Source organism: Hyaena hyaena, unplaced genomic scaffold (genome assembly GCF_003009895.1).
Source record: "Hyaena hyaena isolate Hyena2069 unplaced genomic scaffold, ASM300989v1 scaffold_1513, whole genome shotgun sequence".
Lineage (NCBI taxonomy): Eukaryota > Metazoa > Chordata > Mammalia > Carnivora > Hyaenidae > Hyaena > Hyaena hyaena.
The window spans coordinates 27,774-51,728 of record NW_024082146.1 but is presented as its reverse complement, the minus strand read 5'-3'; the positions used below and the strand labels follow the sequence as shown (position 1 = coordinate 51,728).

At 41.4% G+C, this 23,955-nt stretch overlaps 1 protein-coding gene across 1 annotated transcript in view; it reads right to left on the bottom strand.

Annotated features, from left to right (window-relative positions):
- Positions 1–593: 593 nt before the first annotated feature.
- Positions 594–23,955, bottom strand: part of METTL24 (methyltransferase like 24) — a 49,061-nt gene continuing 25,699 nt past the window's right edge. The window contains exon 2 of the mRNA XM_039223965.1: positions 594–2,291. Within this exon, the coding sequence (XP_039079896.1) occupies positions 1,977–2,291 (315 nt within the window). The 3' untranslated portion in view covers positions 594–1,976. The remainder of the gene's footprint in view (positions 2,292–23,955) is intronic.

Sequence of the window (23,955 nt, the reverse complement as noted above, 5' to 3'; positions counted from 1 at the left end):
GAACAACTTAACTGCTATTTTTTTTTGTTTTGTTTTTTGTTTTTCTGGGGGGAGGGAGGAGCAGAGAAAGAGAGAGAGAGAGAGAGAGACAGAGACAGAGACACAGAACCTGAAGCAGGCTCTAGGCTCTAAGCTGTCAACACAGAGCCCAATGAGGGGCTCAAACACAAACCATGAGATCAAGACCCGACCCAAAGTCAGACCCTTAACCAACTGAGCCACCCAGGTGCTCCTAATATATATATATGTATATACTTTTTAACGTTTTATTCATTTTTCGAAAGAGAGAGAGAGACAGAGCATGAGCAGGGGAGGGGTAAAGAGCAAGGGAGACACAGAAATGGAAGCAGGCTCCAGGCTCTTAGCTGTCAGCACAGAGCCTGATGCGGGGCTTGAACCCATGAACTGTGAGATCATGACCTGAGCCAAAGTTGGACACTTAACTGACTGAGCCACCAAGGTACTCCCACCCAGGCGCTTCGCTCCTAACTACTACTTTAACTCACACTTATTCAAGCTGGTCTTCCCACCTCAATGAATTTTATTAGTGTACTATGAGTTTTACAATAAAAAGCTCATTTGTACTTTTAAAAATCATCACTACTAAATCAGAAAGTCTTGTTCCCTTTTGAACTTAAGTTAGTAGGATTATCTAGCTAATATATTTCGGTTTCTCACTTGACGAATGGTTATTTTCAAACCACTGCAAGAAATAAAACGCCAATGCAGGGAACATCTGGAGTAAAAGGAGGTAAAATATGGGGAAAAGGAATAAAGTCTAGTAGCAATCACTATTTTCCTGTCTCCCCAGATTTCTTTGAACAAACAACATACATTAAATTTCCTGCCCTCTCAGGATGTAAAACATGCCAGAAAATAAGCTTCATTTATCATAAGGTAATAATTTGCTTTATTTTGTACCATTTAGCTTATTTGAAGTAGAATTTTTGAAAATCATTTGTAGGGATGTCTAATCCTATAAATAAAAATGATAGAGATCGTTTGAACTACCGAGAACCTACATTCCTCTGTTTAATATTTAAAAATGTAAAAAGGATTGGCACTACTGAAATACTGCATAACCACCCCAGGAAAGATACAGATTTTGGCTCTTAGGCCAATTGGCAGTTAAGAAAAACTTACTTAATCTTTCAGATAATGTATTTAAAAAAAAGATTTGACAGCATAGGCACGTCGGTGGTTGAGAAATCAGGTCTGAAGTCAGAAAAGGCAACAGTAAAGACATGCAAATTCTGCTTTGTGCTTAGTTTCATAGGAACAGAAGGGGATTTAAGGCTGAGTGTAAAGGAATCCTGAGTTGAAGTTCTTGATAATCTAGACTTGTAAACTCAATGACAGAATTTGGTGTGTCTGAGTCCCCAGAAACCAGACTCAGTGGCTCTTATAACGTCCCAGCATAGCCCTCAGCAAAAGCCAAGTAGGAATGATTGAAATCTACAAGGTTGTAAACAATGTTATTGACCAAGGCGAACAAGAAAAAAAACCTCTGAGACTCAAATGAAGGGCCCTATTTTGAACAGTAAGCTACACACTTAATCTCATGAACCCAGTAAAAATGGAAAATGCATAGAATTTCTTCTTGATGCTGCTGAATTCGTGGACTTCAGATACATTAATGACTCTTAGGGAAAACAGCTACGTGGGGGATTATCTTCCATGTTAAAATGAAGGACAAGGATCCCCACTCTGTCAGAGGCAAACAGGCAGAAGGCTAGGATCTGGACAGACGGAGGTGGACTCCTATGGCACTCTGTGTCCATCCCTTCCACAAGTGTTAACTGTGCTCCTACCACGTGGCAAGTGTCGAGTTACATGCACTACAGAGGCAATAACACGATCCCCACCTCACGCAGGTAACAGGCTAGTGGAAACTGCGCAAGTACATCGATAATTAGACTGCCGGACGTGCCTCATTCTGCAATTATTTCCTTGAGTTCTTGATGAGGTCCCGTATCCTATTTCCATCTTGTATTCACCCAACTCAGAGTATAACAGCTACTTGCATTGAAAATGTCTTTCTTCAGGAATAGCTGAGGTTTAGATAAATCTTTGTAACTATGAAAAAGCCTGAAACCCTTTAGTTCTAACTCTTTGAGGAGGCTGTACCAGAACCGCACGACAGTGCTGTCCCCACCACTGACCTCAAACCCGGGCCAGTGGAGATGAACCTCAAAGGTGAGCTGTCCAATTTGTTCAAGGACATCTTCCAGAATAAGATTTTCTAAAATTTTCCATTCTGCGCTTTCCAGATCTGCTTTGAGAACATCAATCTGTAACAAAATGATGAAATGAGATTAGCAGATTCAATAAGCGCTGTTAAAAATACCATCCTGACATTAGGAGCATCACTGTATCACTACCTCCTACAAAAGCAGAATGTTTCAAACTTTAGAGTTAAAGAGCTTTTTCAAATGGCCACTTACAACGTGAATTTCTTTTTTTAAAAAAATTTTTGGGGTGTTTTTAAAAAAATGTTTATTTTTGAGAGACAGCATGAATGGGGGAGGGGCAGAGAGAGAGAGAGAGACAGAAGATTTGAAGCAGGCTCTGATCTGACAGCAGACAGCCCCATGTGGACCTCGAACTCATGAACCATGAGATCATGACTTGAGCCAATGTCTGCTCCTTAACTGACTGAGCCACCCAGGCACCCACAGCATCAATTTTTAACCTCATTCCACACTGTTAACATACAAATAATGAAATGCCAGCCACAAATCATCAGGAACCCTCCTACTTTATGCCCAATGGGAATGGATGCCTGAGAAGGAGATGCTGGAACATGTGTTCTCCCAGAACCGCATGCCCATAGCCTCCCCGCAACAACATACACACTGCTCACAGGAGCCCAGCCATGGTCCGGGCAGAATGGTGGCCCACTGGGAGGGACTGGCAAGGGCCACTGCCTGCAGGGACGACCTCACAAGCCTCAGCTCCCTCCAATTTCTAATATCCCAGGACGAGAAGCCAGGCAGAATTCTCAGGTATCGAAATATTAGACTTGTAAAAAAAGAACCCACAGTATTATTATGCCATGATTTCTTTTTAGAAGTAAACACCAGCACAGCATTTTAAAAGGAAGAAGCAAGGCGCCACCATTCTCTGTTCATTTAACGAACATAAGTTCACATTCCAGGTAAGATAGAATATAGGAAGAAGGGTGGGATAGGAGAGATGCTGCAATTAATTAAGTCATGAGAATCAGCTCATTTTTGCTGGCTTTGCTCTTAGAATAACAGAACCCCAAATACCTCCAGGAAGCAACGAGAGCTAATTACTTCCTGAGTGCTTATACACGCCTGGCACTATGCATAATGCTTCACTGGCAATATCCATTTACTCCTCTCAACGATTCTGCAAGGCTGATGCTGTTTCCATCCCTGTGTGAAGTTTAGGAAACCCAGACTCAGAGAGCAACCCATCCCCCGTCACATAGCCGGAGAGGCTGTGTAGTGACATGTGAACCTGGCCCTTATTCTTAATCACTAGGTGATGCTGACTCCTCATCAACCACAAGGGGGGAAATGGCAGCTCACATTCCCTAAAAATCTTTTGGTTTGGAAACTAAGGTGCTACTAGAGAGTGTATAAGGGTCAGTGAGTAGAAATAGTGTTACCAACACCCCCAGTTTACAGTTGTAGGACACGTTACAGCTTAAAGAATCACTTTCGGGGTGCCTGGGTAGCTCAGTCGGTTGGGCATCCAACTTCGGCCCAGGTCATGATCTCACGGTTCGTGGGTTCGGGCCCCGCGTCGGGCTCTGTGCTGACAGCCAGCTCAGAGCCTGGAGCCTGTTTCAGATTCTGTGTCTCCCTCTCTCTCTGACCTTCCCCTGTTCATGCTGTCTCTCTCTCTCTCTCAGAAATAAATTTAAAAAAAAAATAAAAAAAAAAAACAAAAAAAACAATAAAAAAGAATCACTTTCTACAGGCACAATCTCAGTGAAACAGCCTTATAGGCAAAGACTTGGTGAAAATGACTTTGGGCCGCCAACTCTGCTTGTGTGATTCCAGAGCTGGGTGGAGGAGGTAGGCAGCTCTGCGCCAGGAAATGGTCTTGGCCCAGCAGCATCCTGACATCCCAGGGGAGATGCTATTTCCACCGTCTGGCTTTGGACAGTACCTCACGATCCACTGGAAAAAGAGGGATAGTAATACCTCAAGAATACCAGGAGGCCTGAGAATCGCCCAGATATCTGTAAACCAGCCTGTCCCAACTCAAAGAGAAAAAGCCACATGAAAAACAAAACACAAAACAACATTCTTTTCTGAAAGGAACCGACCAAAAGCAGACTCCGGGCGAACAGGCACAAGGCTGAGATAATTCCTGTGAACTGGATGCAGTCGAATTAACTCACTCTTTTTTCATCTCTGCTGCCCTCCCACTTTCTTGACTTTCTTTAATCTTTCAGATTTTAAGCAGAATATTTCTGAATTAGGGTAATTAAACTGCCAAATATGGAATTAAAGCTTCACACAATGTTCTCATTAGGACAGAAAATATCCAAAACTCAAAATCAACATTTTGTGTCAATTCACATAGTTAAGAATTTTTTTTTTAAATCCTTAGAGACTTATTTCCTACCATGGTTTTCTATGAGTTCGCATATATTGAATGTGATCGATAAAACAAACTATTAAAGGGACAGGGCAAAGTTAATCAGCCTAAAACTGACCTAAAAACTACACTGGTGAAGACAGAGGAATATACATCACATATTTTTTTCCCAAACATATTTTTAAATAAGCTATCAATCAGAAGTTATGAGAAACATACCAAAAAACCAAATTGGGATACATCATAGCAAATCAGTGCTTTCTGCGGAAATCCAATTTTCACTTACAAAACGCTATCCTATTTAAGTGCAAAAAGCATTTTCGAATATAACAACATTGCCAACCTCTCTTGATTCCAGTGACTGAAGATTCTCTACTTCATTTTTTTTTTAAATATTTTTATTTATTTCTAGGAGAGAGAGAGAGAGAGAGACAGCGTGAGCAGGGGAGGGTCAGAGAGAGAGGGAGACACAGACTCTGAAATAGGCTCCAGGCTCTGAGCTGGCAGTCAGCACAGAGTCCGACGCGGGGCTCGAACCCACGAACTGTGAGATCATGACCTAAGCGAAAGTCGGACGCTTAACCGACTAAGCCACCCAGGTGCCCCAAGATTCTCTACTTCAATCAGAACTGGGTAGGCTACTCTAAATCATGCAGCCTAGGACAGTGCAGCACGGAGAAGCTCGTAAACTCTTCCCCGCCTTCCAGCCTGAGAACACAGCCAGACAAATGCTGTGAATAAAACATGGTTTTCTTTTCCTGTCTGCTTCTCCCATTTTTTTTTTTTTGTCTTTCAGAATGTTCTATCACCACAGCGATCTTGCAAATGTAATTTCCACTGCTCCTGCATAATGCACCCAATGTTATTGTTAGTAAAAGGCACTGAACATTTCCGCATCAGGTATGCCACTTTTCAGATCCTAACATCAGCTCTCAACAACCACAGCACTAAAAATCATGCAGATAATTACATCGGAATAACCAAGCGTCAATCCTATACACAGTTGGGTTAACTCAGCTTTCTTGAGAGAAACTACTCGGTGTTAACGCTCTGTAAACTCTGGAATAACTAAAGACATATTCTTGGGTAGAAAGATCTCAAAGAAGATAGATCAAACAACCTATTTGTGATCATTTCAGAGGCATTAAAGGAGTCCTCTTATCAAAAATTATCCCCTTTGCCTTGTGCCTGAAATATCCATTATATCTCCTTTCCCAGAACTTTTTGAGGAAATGAGAACTTTCTTTTTTTTAATGTTTATTTATTTTTTAGAGAAGGACAGACAGAAAATGAGCAGGGAAGGCGCAGAGAGAGAGAAAGGAAGAGAGAGAGAGACAGAATCTGAAGTAGGCTCCAGGCTCCAAGACAGCACAGAGCCTGACATGGGGCTTGAATTCACAAACGGGGAGATCATGACCTGAGCTGAAATCTGATACTCAACCGAATGTGCCACCTAGGCACCCTGAGAACTTTCATTTTAAGTGGATTCAGATGTGAAGCTATTTGGGAGCTTCCTCGTCATGGGCACAAGTCATTGGCTGCGTTCATCTACCCAGAACTGCAGAGATGAGGAAAGTGGGGAAGGAGCACAGGCCTCTGTACTAGTTTGCTGAAGCTGCTAGAAAAGAGTATCACAGCGGCGCCTGGGTGGCTCAGTCAGTTAAGCATCTGACTCGATTTCAGTTCAGGTCATGATCTAACGATTTGAGAGTCTGTGAATCAGGCTCTGTGCCGTCTGCATGGAGCCTGCTTGGGATTCTCTCTCTCCCTCTCTCTTAGCCCCTTCCCCACTTGTGTACTCTCTCTCTCTCTCAAAATAAGTAAACATTTTTTTAAAAAGTACCACAAATTGTGTGGCTTCAACAACAGTAATGTATTGTGTCACAGTTCTCGAGGCTGCACGTCTGACATCAAGGTGTGTGACAGCATCGGCCCCCTCTGAGGGCTACAAAGGAGAATCTGTTCCGTGCCTCCTTCCTAGCTCCTGGTGGTTAGCTGACAGTCTTTGGCGTTCCTTGGCTTCTGCATTACTCTGATCTATTTCTTCATCTTCACCTTGTGTCATTTCTTCATCTACATGTTGCCTGTGCCCAAATATCCCCTCTTATAAGGACATCAGTCATCCTGGATTAGGGGCCCACCCTCACCAGTATGGCCCCATTTCAGCTAATTACATCCGCAATGACTATATTTCCAATTCAGGGCATATTCTGAGGTACTAGGCGTTAAGGACTCCAACATACGAATTTTGAGGGCACGCAGTTCAGAGGACAACAGTGTCTGAGGGAGCTGCCATTCTACAGCTTTGGTGAGACACTCTGTGTTCTAGAGCCAATTCCGCAGTCAGTGCCTGGGAAAAGCATCCCGTGCCAGCGATCCAAGGGCCAGCAATTCTCTGAGGCAATTATGGATGTGGTCCTGCCAGTCCCTACATCAGCCAGCGCTGACAGTTCCAACTTTGCAGCATCCAGGCCGGGTCAGCGGGGCTCTGGGGCCAATTAAAACCGTGCTCATGAAACCCCTGCGCTTTATTCCTGGTTCCTTTCTGGCCACACAACAAGGCCCGGCTGGTGCACTTTGTCCTTGGCACTCTCTAATTCCCTAGCCACTTCTCTCTCTGTCCCCGGAACTCAGCAGGCACTCAGCATCCCCAGGCCTGCGGCTCCCCCCCACCCCCACCCCCAGCCTTTTCCCTTCCCCGGTACTCCCAGCAGGACAGGCAGACTGCATTCCACGCTGCAACACCTTTGAAGCACTAGGTCTGGGATTCACCAACATCACGTCCGTTGCATTCTATTGGTTAAAGCAAATCACAGGGCCAGCCCAGATTAAAGGGGAGACCAAAAAGATTCCAGCCCTTGAGGGCAATAGTGGCGTCCACAAAAAGGGTGAGACAAACTGTTCATGGTCATGTTGCAAATAATTGACCCCAGTTAATAAAAGCAATATTCAAACGTGTATACAAATCCATGAATGAACTACAGGATTAGAGGAGACATGAACCTTAGTCATCAGAATCTTATTAAAGAAGGGACATTAATTAAAACATGGCATTTACTATTAGATCTGGCCTTCCTTGGAAGCTGACAAAGAACTGGGACAGCCAATGGATTAGGGATGACTAATAAGAAAATACAAAGACAAGTAAAGCAAATAGGTAAAAATCTTAAGATACTGTATTAGTGCACCCAGGATGCTATAACAAAATGGCAGAGAATGGGGAGCTTAAACAAAAGACATTTACAGCTGCTTCTCCACTGTGCCTTCATGGACCTCCCTCTGTTCTCATCCACTTCTGGTATCTCTTCCTCTTATAAGGACACCAGTCTTATGGGATTAGTGCCTCACCTCATGACTTCATTTAACTTTACCTCCTTAAAGGCCCTATCACCAGGGCACCTGGGTGGCTCAGTCAGTTAAGCAATGGACTCCTGATGTTGGCTCGGGCCACGATCTCACAGTTTGTGAGATTGAGCCCTGCATCGGGATTGGTGCTGACAGCACGGACGGAGCCTGCTTGGGATTCTTTCTCCCATTCTTTCTCTGCCTCTCCCCTGCTCATGTGCTCTCTCTCCCTCTCTTCCTCTTCCTCTTCCTCTCTCTCAAAATAAATAAATAAACTTAAAAATATAAAGACCTTCTTACCAAATATAAGTCACACTGAGGGTAAGTGCTTCAACCTATGAATTTTGGGAGGGGACACAATGCAGTTCATAACAGATATAAAGCAGGTATTTCTGCTAGAGTCTATTTAGAGGCAAGCAGTATCTCTCCACAAAGAGTTTAAAAATATATCCCTGTTACTGTTATGACAGTCTGACTACTAGAGGGCTAGTCACTCCTCCTTTGTAGTTAATAGCTAATTCCAGTTCCGGGGAATAAAAGTGTGAGCCACCTCATTAACTGATGATCAGTCACAGAGACTGTGACAGATTTTATTCTTCAAAGATGGTCTCACCATTAATTCCCATCTCATGCTTTTCCACAATATGGCCTTGACCCTCCTCTTATCAAGAGATGGGATTGATGTTCCCTCCCCAGGGATGGCTTCACAGGGTGCATCCTGAGCAGCCACACCAGGCTTGCCCCACTTAAAAGGGCTGCATACATTGCTTAACGCTCTGTTGCCACGCATTTGAAATTCTTAGTAGGTTTTGAACAAGGGACCCTGCATTTTCATTTTGCACTGGGCCCCACAAATTATGTCCCTTATGCGGTGATGCACCCCTTGAGTCTTGATGGGCTTGTTACTATTGACTAAGAGTGTGGTAGGAATAGTTTCAGATGACATTCAAGACTGGGCCATAAAAGCTTCTACTTTGTTCAATGGTATACTCATCCTTGAAACCTTTAGCCCCCGTGCAAAGGGTCTGACTGTCCCATGGCCACAGTGCTGTGAGAAAGTCCAGACTAGCCTTTGCAGAGACACCCCAAATCAATAGGAAAAGGCCCTAAGTCAATAGGAAGAAAAAGATGTGTGCCCAGCTCCAGCTATTCCAGCCGTCATCTGACTGTAACTCCAAGAGAGACCCCAGCCAGCACTACCCAGCAAAGCCCTTCTCAAATACTGACCCCCAGCAACTGTGATCAGTAATGAAATGATCAGTTGTTGCTTTAAGAAAGTTAAGTTTTGGGGGTAACTTGTTATGTAGCAGTAGATAATTAGAACAGAGACCAAGTACTGTTTATGCAAATCTTCTTTTTAAAAGTTAGAGCTTACTTGTACAGTGTCAAATACTATATATTCCAAAGCTATGATTTCTATAAATTCAAATGTATATTTAACCAAAATTATTCTCCTATTAAAAAATCAATACATGGTCATTACTTAAAGATTAAAACTACAGGTAAGAAAAAAGAAAGAGAATTAAAATACTCATAATCCAAAGTTTACAGAGTTAACTCTTGCCATCCCTAGCAAAATAACACCAGCATTCTTCACAGAGCTAGAACAAACAATCCTAAATTATGTATGAAACCAGAAAAGACCCTGAATAACCAAAGCAATCCTGAAAAAGAAAACCAAAGCTAGAGGCATCACAATCCCAGATTTCAAGATGTATTACAAAGCTGTAAGCATCAAGACAGTATGGTACTGGCACAAAAAGAGACACTCAGATCAATGGAACAGAAGACAGAACCCAGAAATGGACCCACAAACGTATGGCCAACTAATCTCTGACAAAGGAGGAAAGAATATCCAATGGAATAAAGACAGTCTCTTCAGCAAATGGTGCTGGGAAAACTGAACAGCGACATGAAGAAAAATGAACCTGGGCCACTTTCTTACACCATACACAAAAATAAACTCAAAATGGATGAAAAACTTAAACATAAGACAGGAAGCCATCAAAATCCTAGAGAAGAAAGCAGGCAAAGACCTCTTTGACCTCGGCCACAACAACTTCTTACTCAACACATCTCCGGAGGCAAGGGAAACAGAAGCAAAAATGAACTATTGGGACCTCATCAAAATAAAAAGCTTCTGCACAGTGAAGGAAACAATCAGCAAAACTAAAGGGCAACCAATGGAATGGGAGAAGATATTTGCAAATGATAGAACTTATCAAACTCAACACCCAAAAAAACAAATAATTCAGTGAAGAAATGGACAAAAGACATGAATAGACACTTCTCCAAAGACATCCAGATGGCTAACAAACACATGAAAAAATGCTCAACATCACTCATCATCAGGGAAATACAAATTAAAACCACAATGAGATACTACCTCACACCTGTCAGAATGGCTAACATTAACAACTCAGGCAACAACAGATGTGGGCAAGGATGTGGAGAAAGAGGAAGAACTCTTTTGCACTGCTGGTGGGAATACAAACTGTTGCAGTCACTCTGGAAAACAGTATGGAGGTTCCTCAAAAAAATTAAAAATAGAACTACCCTACGACCCAGCAACTGCACTACTAGGTATTTATCCAAGGGATACAGAGTGTGCTGTTTTGAAGGGGCACATGCACCCCAATGTTTATAGTGGCACTATCAACAATAGCCAAAGTATGGAAAGCGCCCAAATGTCCATCAATGGATGAACGGATCAAGAAGATGTGGCACATACATATATACAAACACACACACACGCACACACACACACACACACACACACACACACTGGAGTATTACTCGGTAATCAAAAAGAATGAAATCTTGCCATTTACAACTACATGGATGGAACTAAAGGTATTACACTAAGCAAAATTAGTCAGAGAAAGACAAATATCATATGACTTCATTCATTGAGGACTTTAAGATACAAAACAGAAGAACATAAGGGAAGGGATGGAAAGCAAAAATAATATAGAAATGAGGAGGAAGACAAAACATGAGACTCTTAAATACAGAGAACAAATTGAGGCTTGCTAGAGGGGTTGTGGATGGGGGGATGGGCTAAATGGATAAGGGGCATTAAGGAAGACAATTGTTGGGATGAGCAATGGGTGTTATACATAGAGGATGAATCGCTAGAATGTACTCCTGAAATCATTATAGGACTATAGGCTAACTAACTTGGATGTAAATTAAATAATAATAATAATTTAATTAATACAGTTTTAAAAAATAAAATAAAATAAAGTATTGAAACTTCAAACAAGTGAAGAATAATATTGAGATATAACATAGATATAAAGAAAAGGCTATCTATCATTTAAAAAAAGAGTTAACTCTTGAATAGCTGGTGTATTTCTTGCTAAACATTTTTCTTTGCCATAAACACGCACACACCACATAGATCACAGCATAAACAGGCAAAATTCAACCACACATGTTGTTTGTAAAATTAGAATCACAATGTGTTTTCAAATATGCTTTTTAGTGTAACAATGTAACAAACCATGAATACCTTTCCAGGCCAAAAATTTTTATTAAAAATGTTCTCTGTGTCTCTTGGGGATTTCCTAAGCATGTGATTGAGGCGGCTGAGGCCCCTGCAGGGGTGAGAGAGATGTGGGGGAGGCTCTAGATCCTCTACTTCAATTCAACAGGAGCAGCTCCCCTTTCTTCTCTTTTACAGATTTGGGAACCCCTCACAAATTTTTGCCTGATAAAGAGCTTTCCTGCCAAGAAAAAAGTTTGACTCCATCTCCATGTTTTGTAGCTTTGGTTACAAAATTGGTTTAATTTACTTAATCAATCCCCCTTCTTTTAGAATTTTTAAAATCTTTATTATTTATTTATTTTTAGTTTTTTAAACAGAGAGAGACAGACAGAGCACAAGTAAGGGAGGGGCAGAGAGAGAGGGAGACAGAATCAGAGGCAGTCTCCAGACTCTGAGCTATTAGCACTGAGCATGACATGGGACTTGAACTCACAAACTGCGAGATCATGACCTAAGACAAAGTCAGACGCTTAACCAACTGAGCCACTCAGGCACTCCCATCAATCCACCTTCTGATGGATATCTAGATTCTTTCCAATTGGATACTGCACACTGATGTGATTAACAAATATTTAATTTGGAGGTACATATTTAAGTGTGTTCTATTATTTTCCTAGAAGAACCATATTCCCGGAAGTGGAGTAGCATGTGCAAAGGACAGCCACCGTTTATAACTTTCAACAATTTTATGAACCTATAGACCTGTCTTGTACCTGCTCCTGGGAAACTGAGGACAAACCTGGTTGAACTAAGGCTGGAAGGCTTGCCCAGATGCACGACAAAAGGCTCCTCCAGTGTCATCAGCCCAGGCAGTTGACCATTTGTTTTCTTACTCGGGTGCCATGTGACATCTGGAGCTTTCCTAAACATACCTACCTATGTCTCTAGTCTGACTGGGTCACTAGATAAGACAAAAATCTTCATGCCATATAAAGAAAAAACAGGGGCGCCTGGGTGGCTCAGTCGGTTAAGCATCCGACTTTGGCTCAGGTCATGATCTCATGGTTCATGGGTTCGAGCCCCGCATCGGGCTCTGTGCTGATGCACTGCTCAGAGCCTGGAGCCTGTTTCAGATTCTGTGTCTCCCTCTCTCTCTGACCCTCCCCTGTTCACGCTCTCTCTCTCAGAAATGAAAAACATTAAAATAAAAATTTAAAGAAAAAACAGGACAAGCCAATTTTACCTAAGTACATGTTAAATGGCCTCTACATATCTTTTTCATTTAAAGCATTTTAATAAAAAATGACTTATGTATTGTTCTACATTAAATCTTTAAAGGGATATAGATTTGGAATGCCTGGGTGTCTCAGTTGGTTAAACATCAGGCTTCAGCTCAGGTCATGATCTCACAGTTCGTGGGTTCAAGCCCCACATTGGGCTCTGTGCTGACACCTCAGATTCTGTGTCTCCCTCTCTCTTTGCCCCTCCTTCACTCGTGCTCTCTCTCTCTCAAAAATAAATAAAAACATTAAAAAATAAATAAGTAAAATTAAAGGATATAGATTCTCTTTTTCACCCAGAAAATATGAATTAAAGCTTAAAACTGGCTATTACCATCAATTATAAAGCTAGTTAATCATTATATAAATCAAAATCTCTGGCTAACAGCCAAAACTATAAGTAACACCAATAAAATGTCAATATCAACCATCCAATTTATCAATCAATTAACAGAACAAAGAACTTCCTATTTAGGCCATAATTTACCTACAAATACAGCTGCTTGCCTCAGTAGCTGCTGTTGGGTTTTGGGCCAGGATCATAAACATTACGGCATTTACACACAGATCTATTTTGTAAAAAATAAATTCCTGAAAAGGAGTGTGCAAATTGAGTCTTGTAATTGGGCTCATATTATGAAAATAATCATTTAACCATTCATCTAGTTATTTATGAATATTTTAAAAAATTAAGTTATTATCATTATGTACCACCCCAACAAATCAAGCTAATCTTTGAATAACTGCATCACTACAACTTCTTCCTGCTTTGTAGCATAATTATGGAAAGTTTTTATGTAATGAAGAAAGCAAAGTAAGTCCAGGCTTTTATATATCAATTCTACTTAAAGCAAGATATATCTGCACCTACAAAATTAAAGGTTGAACACATTAAAAAGAGGATCTTAGTTTTGTAGAAAATAGATTCATTTCTTCCATTTTTCTCTCTCTTAAATGAACAAGAGGGTTAAGTCTCTTTAAGATCCTTAGACTTTAAACACATTAAACCAGGCTCAATTATCACTGTTGGCTGGCAGAAATGTAACATTACAAGACTTCCACTAGCACTAGGGAAAGAGAGATAAGGCTCTGCCTTGAATATTATGAGAAACAGGAAGGGTCACTCCAAGCTAATGTAAGACCAATTCTGAACTCATAATAAAAGAAAATAATTTTATGTAGTAATCAGATCACAGAAATGACCTGTGCAGGGAGCCACACTCCACAAAGGAATTTTAAAAGAAATAAGAGAAACATTTACAAAGACATTTTGTCAGATCTCCAGCTTATTCACAGCATCCAACCTAAGCCTGGTGGGTAGGAATCTTCTGGGCTGGATGCAATGATATAACCTGGTCCTAGCTCTAAAAACCTGGGTCAGACACAGGAAACAGTGAGCTGGTGAGGAGTCAAGAAGTCAGCTGGGCTACTGGTGATTTGTGACAACAGAGAGCCAAGCAGGGCACATTTAGCAGGGCTGAGGTGGCAGCAAAGGACCTGGCCCAGGCCGTCAGGCAGGAAAGCAGTGGCAGGACCAAGGACAGCGTTAGTCAGATGCTTTGATTTACTTTTTTCTACCCGCTTCCCTGGGCATCTGTCTGTGACCTGAAGTGAGAACCCTGTGCCTTAAAGCCACATCACCTGGTTAGTTTATTTTTCTGGCCTAATTATATTTACACAAGTGTTCTCAAGTATTTCCAGAAAGAGATGGGATATTTTTTAAAAATCTATAAACTATTCCTAAGGGAAGAGATGTATAAACAAATAAATAACCATGCAAATACCCAAGTAAAATGTTTCTCGGCCAGACATTTTACTCTTAGACGTGGGACTGGTCAATCTCAGAGCATGGTGGAGCCAGCAGTGTGACTTATGCTACATCAAACATGGCCCCAAGCACTTAGACAAACAGAAAATACACTCATCGGTTTTTTTTAATGATTAAAATACACAGAAATATGAGTGAGGAAAAATACAACTGCGGGTGAACATTATAAAAGGATCAGCAGGATTAGAAGCCAGAAATGAGAGGAGATGAGGGACCAGCAAGAGGTCTCAGGATGTGTTCTATATATGTCAGTGTCACCCTGATGTCCTCCATTTCTGAACCTTGTATTGACCTCTAGGGAAGCATATAGCATGGTTTGCACTCATGTGTTGACAGGTCCGGCTCTCTTTCCTTCCCTGGGATGTAGTTCCATAAGGACATGACCCAACTCCTCCTTGGGGGTCACGTTTCTACAAGAGTTCCTGACACACGGTATGCACTAGCCCATATGATAACGAGTCCTGTCCATTCTGCACCTGTAATATCTTACACTGGGCCCCTCTTTTCTACCACCAGCACTGTGATCATCCTGCATAAGATCCCACTGACTGCAACAGTGGAGAGAGTCAAAGGTTGGTAGTCAGGAATGAGGTCAACTGTGGATTCCATCAACCCACTCTGCACAAGTGGTGTCAGGGTCTTAATTTTCAATACTTTAGGAACCTGGCATTTTAGCCAAATATTATTCTTTGCTATTCCTCAAAAGGCCATGAAACGTCCTGTCCTTGTTCCTTTTATTCATGCGACTTCCTTTTGGCATGGGACACCAAAACTTTCTGCTGGTAACCACACCTCCCCTCTACCAATGTATAGAACACCACAGTTGTCCCTCAAGTACAAGCTGAATTTCATGTTCTTTGAGGAATTTGAGTTGCTGGAGTTATGCAAAAGTTCTTGCCCTCAAAAATCCTAAAGCAGAGACGATTGTCTAAGAAGGTGCTACATGCCATAAACTCTGACAGGACTTGGAAACATATACAAATTGTTTTTCTCTTATGGAATGTGAGAAATAAGCCCACTGACCCAATCAAAGGAGGGATGCAGAGACTCAGTGATGCGAGGCTTTAATCAACGTTCTTTCAAGAGGGCGTGTCTGCTGGACAGGCACACTTGGGCAGTCACGGCAGACAATTTATCTCCCAGCATGCAAGTCCCTCCCCTGGTTTCTCATTGGCTGAGTACTACAGAGGGTACAGCCTTACACAGAAGTTGCCTATGTCCATGTAAGGCAAAAAGTACATCCTTTGAGGGGCGCCTGGGTGGCTTAGTCGGTTAAGCGTCCGACTTTCGTTTAGGTCATGATCTCGCGGTTCGTGGGTTCGAGCCCCGCGTCGGGCTCTGTGCTGACTGCCGCCTCAGAGCCTGGAGCCTGTTTCAGAGTCTGTGTCTCCCTCTCTCTGACCCTCCCCTGCTCACTCTGTCTCTCTCTCTCTCTCTCCTAGAAATAAATAAAAATATTAAAAAAAAAAAAGTACATTCCTTGAGGTGAGGCAGAGACTTCAGTTCTTTGCCGCATGCTCATTGCAAAGCCTGCAAAAACAAGCTCTCGAAATGGAGAGGGGAAGAAGAAAGAGGAAGTGAAGCATCAAAGCATTTGTGGGACTCCATTTGGGGGGGGGGGTTTGTACATATTTCCAATAGGTTGTAAACGTACTGTTAACTGGACAGCACTGCTTTTATTTGGTATTTCTGAAAATGAATCATCTCACATCTCACAGGAATATTTCACTGGCATTAAACTGCAAGTCGCCCATTCCAAACATTTTCTAGTTAAAGGACATCAACGCTGGAATAAGGAAATAGATGATATCAATACACAATTCTATATGTTGTATTCAGTTCTTTGTTGTGTTGCGTGGTGCCTCATGCAGTGAGGAACAGGAATGTTTAGGAATGCCATGGGGCTAAGTGGTGCTGGCCTACACATGGCCATTCACCACATGCGGCCATTTAAATTTTAATCAATTAAAATCCAATAAAATTAAAAATTCAGTTATCTGTCCACATTTCAAGGGCTCAAAAGCCACCTGTGCTGGTGGCTACCATGCTGGACAGTGCAGCCCTGGGACACTTCCACTGATGTACAGAGTTCTGTGGATGGTGTTGCTCCAAGTATCACACGCATCAAAATTGGTGGAGGGCATGTCAACACACAGCCTTTGATTCTTCAGATCTAGAACAGAGCCTGAGTATCTGCATTTCTACCAGGAGTGCAGCTGCTGGTGACGCTACTGATCCAGGACCACACTTTGAGAACTACTGGGCGTGGCTGATGACATTACATTAGTTTTTTACCATATGTGTGCACAGGACTCTCAGCCTCAACACAGGCTGGGTTCTCCCCCTTCTTGTGAGCAGTGCAGAAAGTATCCACACACTGGTACTCTTTGACCTGAGAAGGTATATAGTAGTTTTCCAACATCAGCTATTTTCTTAATTAGGATACAGTTAGGTCAGAGTTCCCTAAACACATCACCAAGGTGTTGGTGAGGTTTGTACTCCTTGGAACTGTAGGTAAAACTGTATGTTTGTGCTCATGAGCACTCTACTAAGAACACTGTGGTCCCTGGGACTTTGGCTCTGGGGCCAACTGATTCATTGCATGGGTCTAGGACAGGTTGTATAGCCTCTCAGTGACTCAGAGAACAACAACAGGATTCCTACCTGTCTTGAGGTCAAATGGTCTTGAGGAGAAATGCACATAAGGCACCATGCACAACACCCAACACAGAGTATGTGCTCCATAAGGGTTAGTTGTTATTATTTTTACCAATTCTCGGTGAGGTCCATAACCACCACCCCCAAATTACAATCATCTTGTTTAAGCTAACATCAAAATATGTCTTCTCTGCACCTCAGCAGCTATGTTTTGGGAGATGACTCAGGGAAAGAATTAAAATAGGAAATCTACAGAGCTGTTTCACACGTAATAGTCAAGAACCATCTCTACATAACACACTGGCAGGAGAAATTTGAAACAGTTTCTTCAACTGCATTTGCAGCTGACAAGAGGCAAAAGTGTTATACTCCCTGTGGCCAAGAATAGACTCTAAGCTCCATGAAGGCTAATAACTTATTTTTTTTAATCCCCAGCTTCTAGCACACCACCAAGTACTATCAAAAGTAGTTGACAGGTGGATGGGTAGATGGGCAGACAGATGGACAGATGGATAGGTAGATGGGAAGATGGTTAAATCAACCGCCTCGGTTCCAGGTTATGGAAAATTGAAGCCAGTGGGATTGAACATCTGGTCCAACCTCCTCATTTTAAAGTCATGGAAAAACTGAAATCTGAAAAGGTTAAATGAATTAATGGCCTAAGATCACAAATTAGTTAATTAGTAACAGATATTCCACACCTCAAATACCATTCCTCTGCTCTAAATCTGAGAGAGGCACACAGTAACAGATATCATACACACTAGCACAACTTTCGGGCAGCTACTACCCTAAGTTTTATCTTCCTCGAGACTGAGACTTAAGGGCTAACAAAGAGTTCTGTTCAAAGACTGCTACAATATTTGAGAAAGAGGTACAATCCCTTCCTTCTCCCAACATCCTTCTCTGCCAAGCATCTTTTTGCACCAGGGGTGCCCAGAGAAAGCACAATCTGGCATTTTCCAAATTTACTTATGATCAATACCAGCGCCCCCCTAAGCACGTTAATACAGATTCAGATCCTATGAAATGCTTGGTTCTTAATAGAGAAAAATAGCAACGTCTATACCATCTTTGAATTTAAAGGCAAATGTAGCACGGCAGAGGTATCATTTACCCATATATCCATTCCTCCTCCTTCCTTCCATAACAAAACCTGATTTCCAGCTGATCACATTGCTGCCCAGATAAAAGACTATATTTCCCAATCTCTCTTAATGACAGTGTGGTCATGGGACTAAAATCTGACCAAAAAAATAGAAGTAAAAGTGTCGCATAGGATTTCCAGGAAGTTTCTTTTTAAAGGGCTGTACTTAGTAGTCCTTCCTCCATCCCTCTGCCTGGGGTGGGGGGGTCCTGGCTGAAGCTGCAGCAGCAGTACTGGACCCTGAGGAGAAGAATTACACCCCAGGGATAGAAGACAGGGGAGCTGGATGACTGATGACTACGGAGTCCCTCTGCAAGATCTGAACCATGTGCCCCCAAAGACTTCTCTTATGTGAGAGGAAGAAAAATTTTCTATAGTTTAAGCCACTGTAAGTTTTTTTCACATGTAACACACCTTGATTTTAAATACCTTCAACATATTCTACTATTCTTACTTAGAGAGAGTGGTGTCTCTACTTTCAAAGTTATTCAGAGTTGAAGCCTTCTGTAAAGAAGTAATTAGTGGCAGTGAATCCAAGCAGCAACCCATGCCTATTTCAAGTTAGAGTCTTCACTTAGAGGTTCACTGGTTTTACTCAGCACATTCTGAACTGGTAAGCAACTTTCTAATTCTGGGATCACTCCTCTTCCCCTGGAATTCCCTACATTTTTCCTTCTTGCCTCCTCCTCTTTGCTCCAGATTCATGGTATTTGTTCTCCTGCCAGAGACCTCTCTTGGCCACAACACTGCACTCTCCCTCTGTGAGTCCCAAAATGTATAACACATTAACAGAATGGGACTGTGAAATCACACTTGGTCAGTCCTCTTTAGTCTGAAAAACCTAGGTTTGAAGCATTATGTTAATGAAGCTAGTTCTCTTTTTTTTATCTGTTCTAAACATTTGAAATTCTTTTTTTATTATTATTTTTAATGTTTTATTTATTTCTGAGAGAGGAGAGAGAGAGAGAAAGAGAGAGAGAGATAGCGTGAGCAGGGGAGGATCAGAGAGAGAGGGAGATACAGAATCTGAAACAGGCTCCAGGCTCTGAGCTGGCTGTCAGCACAGAGCCTGACTCAGGGCTCAAACCCACAAACCGTGAGATCATGACCTGAGCCGAAGTCAGACGCTTAACCGACTGAGCCACCTAGGCGCCCCTGTTCTAAACATTTGGAATTCTAATAGATACTTAAGAAGCCAGATACTGAGTGATTATATTTTGACCACCCAATGAATTCTACATGTCTGCATATTTTCATTGAAAGCACAGATGCTTTTTTCCCGAAGAAGCAAAGCAAAATTCAGGCAAGACCCAAGTGGAGCAAGAAAATAAATATCTCTTTAGTCTCCTAATGCTCCTGTAATAACATTCACTTTAGATGATTTTAAGTTGAATTCACCAAGTCTTTCACCTGAAAAACAAATGTAACTTCTAATTGGAGCCAATTCTGGTTTTGTGGAGCTTGAAGCTTATTTAATTTAAGGGCTCTCTTTATGAAAAAGAATACAAGATTATAAATACAGAATTAGGTAAAATCATTTCTGCTTATAATCAAGACATATGCACAAGTCCCAACCCAAGAGAAAAGATAAGATTAAATGAAAGAAAACTATAAACAGATGTATGGCCGAAAACCAGAAAGTAAGAAAAAAATTAAAAGTGTTTAAAAAAAACTTGCAAGAAAAAATACAAGTGTACCAGTTTTGAATATCCTGTTAAATTTATGTAGCAATTACAGTGAGAGAAAAAAAAAACTTATAAAGATCGGTACAGACAACACACATAGATATCACCCGTAAAATACTGAAAGAAATGTGCTAGATATTCAGGTAGATTATATCTAGAAACTTCATCTTAGGGAAAACATTAAGACCATGACTTGTAGAAATAACCGTTCATTGGCTCTCACTGGAGACAAAGCCCCTAACATTTGATTAGATCCACCATCCCTCAGAACACAGTATCTTTTTACCTCACCACTACCGGTAATAAAAAACTACCAACCAACTTTAATTAAGCACTTGCTGTGTGCAGAGCCAACTAGCATGTTAAGCACTTTCTCTGCAACACCCACTAATCTCCCAACCAACAAATGAAATGTTTTATTATCCTTATGCTACAGGTAGGGAAACTGAGGCGTAGGTAGGTCACAAAGCTTGTAAAAGGTGAAGCCAAAAACACATCTGAGCAGTTTCCATAGAAACCTGAGAGACTCAGAGAAGTTAAGCAACCACGCCGGGGGCACACAGTGACTAAGGGTAGAATCAGGGTTCTAATTGGGACTGACATCAGAATACTCAACAACGGTTAAGGGATCCAAGCCCCAAATACAACATTGTCAATGGTTTCCTGACTTACAGCTCCTTTTGCCAAAAGACAGATGGAAGAAAAGCAAATGTGCTGCATTTATTACTTGGAGAATTCTTTGTTGAGTTCCTAGCTTGCACGTGGCCCACTCTGTTCCCATTCTTGGGGGCAAAAGGCAACAATTTGGCCCTGCTTTCAGACAAGGCACACACATTTGAGCGGTTGCAGCTTATTTAACTGTGGGAATGAGTGCCTTCTCCCCTTTGTTCCATGCACTTCTTTCACTTTTTCTAGAATAACAAAGCTTTCATTTATATTCATTTCATAGCTTCTGTATGACCAAAAGGCATAATTTGGGGCTGGGACATTTTAGCACTTCATGTTTTGTAAAGTTCCCTGCAAATTAGCATGAACGCATAATAAGAAGAAAACCACCACTTGCATCTTGTGGAGGTTGGAATAATTGCCACAGGCCTCCGCTCCTGCTAAAGATGGGTTTCCTCCCACTCATTCATCCCCTTCACGCCCAAAACGGACTATGTATTCCCTTCGATTCCTAATTTCAGGTTCAGGTCCAATTGGAAGAGGCCAGGCCTACAGCCAACACCATATAACATGTTTAATTGTCAAAAAGAGAAAAACCTTTTGAGACCTAACTCACCAAACAAACAAACATACGACATCTGTTCCCCAGCCTCCAGGCCTCTCCATTCCCTAGAAGAGGACAATTTGGGATGCTATTTGTTTGTTTCTTTCTATTTATAAAAATAAGACATGGAATTGTTAAAAAAAAAAAAATGGGCGAGTCCAAAAAGACATGGAGAAGAAGAAAAAATATTGTCGAAAATCCCTGTCCCAAGGGGAAATGATTATTAACATTATGGTTATAGTTCCTGTATTTCTTTATCTACCTTAGCAGGTAACTGAGATCAAACAGTATATATAATTCTGAAATCTGTTGCTAGTGGGGTTTTTTGTTGTTTTTTTCTTCCACTTTAAAAGGCCATCTGCTCTTTAATTTTTTTAATGTTTATTTATTTTTTGGAGAGCACAAGCAGGGGAGAGGCAAGAGAGGGAACAGAGGATCTGAAGTGGGTGCTGGGCTGACAGCAGTGAGCCTGATATTGGGCTCGAACTCACAAACCATGAGATCATGACTAGAGTGGAAGTCAGACACTCAACTGACTGAGCCATGTAGGTGCCCCAAAAAGCTATCTGCTCTTAATGCTCATATACAGCTCCTTTATTTTTCAGGCAAAGATCAGTTCAACATCTCAACCTGAGTATTCTAGAGACGTGTGCAGACAGTCCAAGCTTCTGTTTGGTGTAATTCAATGGGCTGTCCTGGGCCTTTTTGATCCCATAGTAGTGGGGATATGCCCATTCGATTTACTCTATAGAGAGCTGCATGACACAGTGAAAGCTGATCTTCCCGGAAAATATGAGTTGATCCTCCATTTTCATGCTAACCTGTTAATGAGAAGTCTACTTTTTTCATGTTTCATAACATCTATGACTTACACCTGGCAATCTCTGAATTGCACAAGCAGGAAAGATTGCAAATTCAAAAGGAAGGGATACAGAACATACAGAAGAGTGAAGCAGTCACTGAAACACTTACAGAGATCAAAGTATGTAAGAGCCTCATTCATTTGACAAGGAACAGGTGGGCGAAAGAAGAAGATGCACAAGAAGAAGAGGGAGACGAGGCTTGCAGAGGACTTCTGGTTGAGATTTCTCCTCTCCCGCTGCCCTAAAGCCTTTTGTATTCCTCAGTCCCACAAAAAGGAGAACAGAAGGGCTGCCCAACAGTAAAAGTGAAAAGATGCATTCGCTACTTTGTCTGATACTAATTGACATGTGGAAGATTTGGCAGATGATTATCTTTGAAAATCATCCAAATCTATATATACACTTCTAACTGAATCAAAGAGATCAATACATATAATGGCCTTTTTTAAAGTCTGTGTGTTGGCCCAGAACAAAGAGAGTGACGAGAATCATGAAAGCTTTACAGGTTGTCAACCAGGGACTTCATCATCTTGCTTGATTTCAGTGGTGGCTGGTTTGATCATTTTTAAATTGAGGTTCCTAGGATTCTCTATCCTCTTACTCATCTTCCTTCTTTAAAAGAATTGCTGATGCCTGGGAACTTCAGCCATGAGGCAATGCAGTTTTACTGGAGCTGGAAGAGTTTTCTAGATGGCACTTTTTCAATAGAAATCAAGGGTAGGATGTAGTTTTCCTAACATACTACACTGCTCATAGAGCTTGACAGCCAGTCCATTGTTAACCTGTCACCACGAACACCTTCCCTAAAATGGATGCCCTCTACTTCAGGGAACAGGTGGTTTTAGCACTTTTTCAGGCACTAAGAATAGCTCTCAAGCATGTTAAATAGAATGAGAATCTCCTCTCACAGCTCTACCAGCTTTTTCTCTGAAAAATGTAATAACATTTGAACTTTCTAGAAAGCCAAATCTCTTATAAAACATTATACTAGAAAGTTTAAGATCTTTCAGTTTACTAATGACCCTCTTATCAGTATTTTCCATAAATGTCTAAATTGAGACAGATGTATTCTTTTTTATGTTTGTTTATTTATTTTGGGAATGATAGAGATAGCACAAGCAGGGGAAGGGCAGAGAGAGAGAGGAAGAGAAAGAATCCCAAGCAGGCTCCACGCTGTCAGTACAGAGCCCGACTCAGGGCTAGATCTGACCAGATCATAACCTGAGCCAAAACCAAGAGTCCAATGCTGAACCAACTGAGTCACCCAGGCTCCCAGGAGACAGATGTGTTCTAATTGTCTTGTTTCTTGTGAAAAAAGCAAAAGTAGTACCATCTTCTAAAGTAAGTTGCCAAATTTTGTTGAGTTCCTTAGTAACTGGATGTCTAACTAATGAATTCATACTGCAAACAGCTTCTTAATATCTTTAGTTGAGAGCATATGTTTCCAATTTTCTGCTTCCAAAAAACTGAGTGTGGTAAACTAGACTATCAATTGTGAGTGTCTTGTTCTATGTGCTAGAAGTTGTCAACTAGACCCACACTTAAACTCTAAAGAAACAGTGTATGGGGAAGCTATTTTTTTTTAAGTCAATTCTCAGTTATCTGTGGGGTAATTTCCACACCCACATTCAAGAGCAATTATAAGTGCACAGTTCTTAGCTAAGTATCAAATATTTATTTTGAGATATAAACAATTTGGATTAACTAGATCCCTGGAGGAAAATCACAAATTGCTGATAGTGCAAAAACCGCTACATTGGTTTTGGGGACCGTGATGTGTTTCTTTTTTCTTCATCGGCAAAAACCCAGTT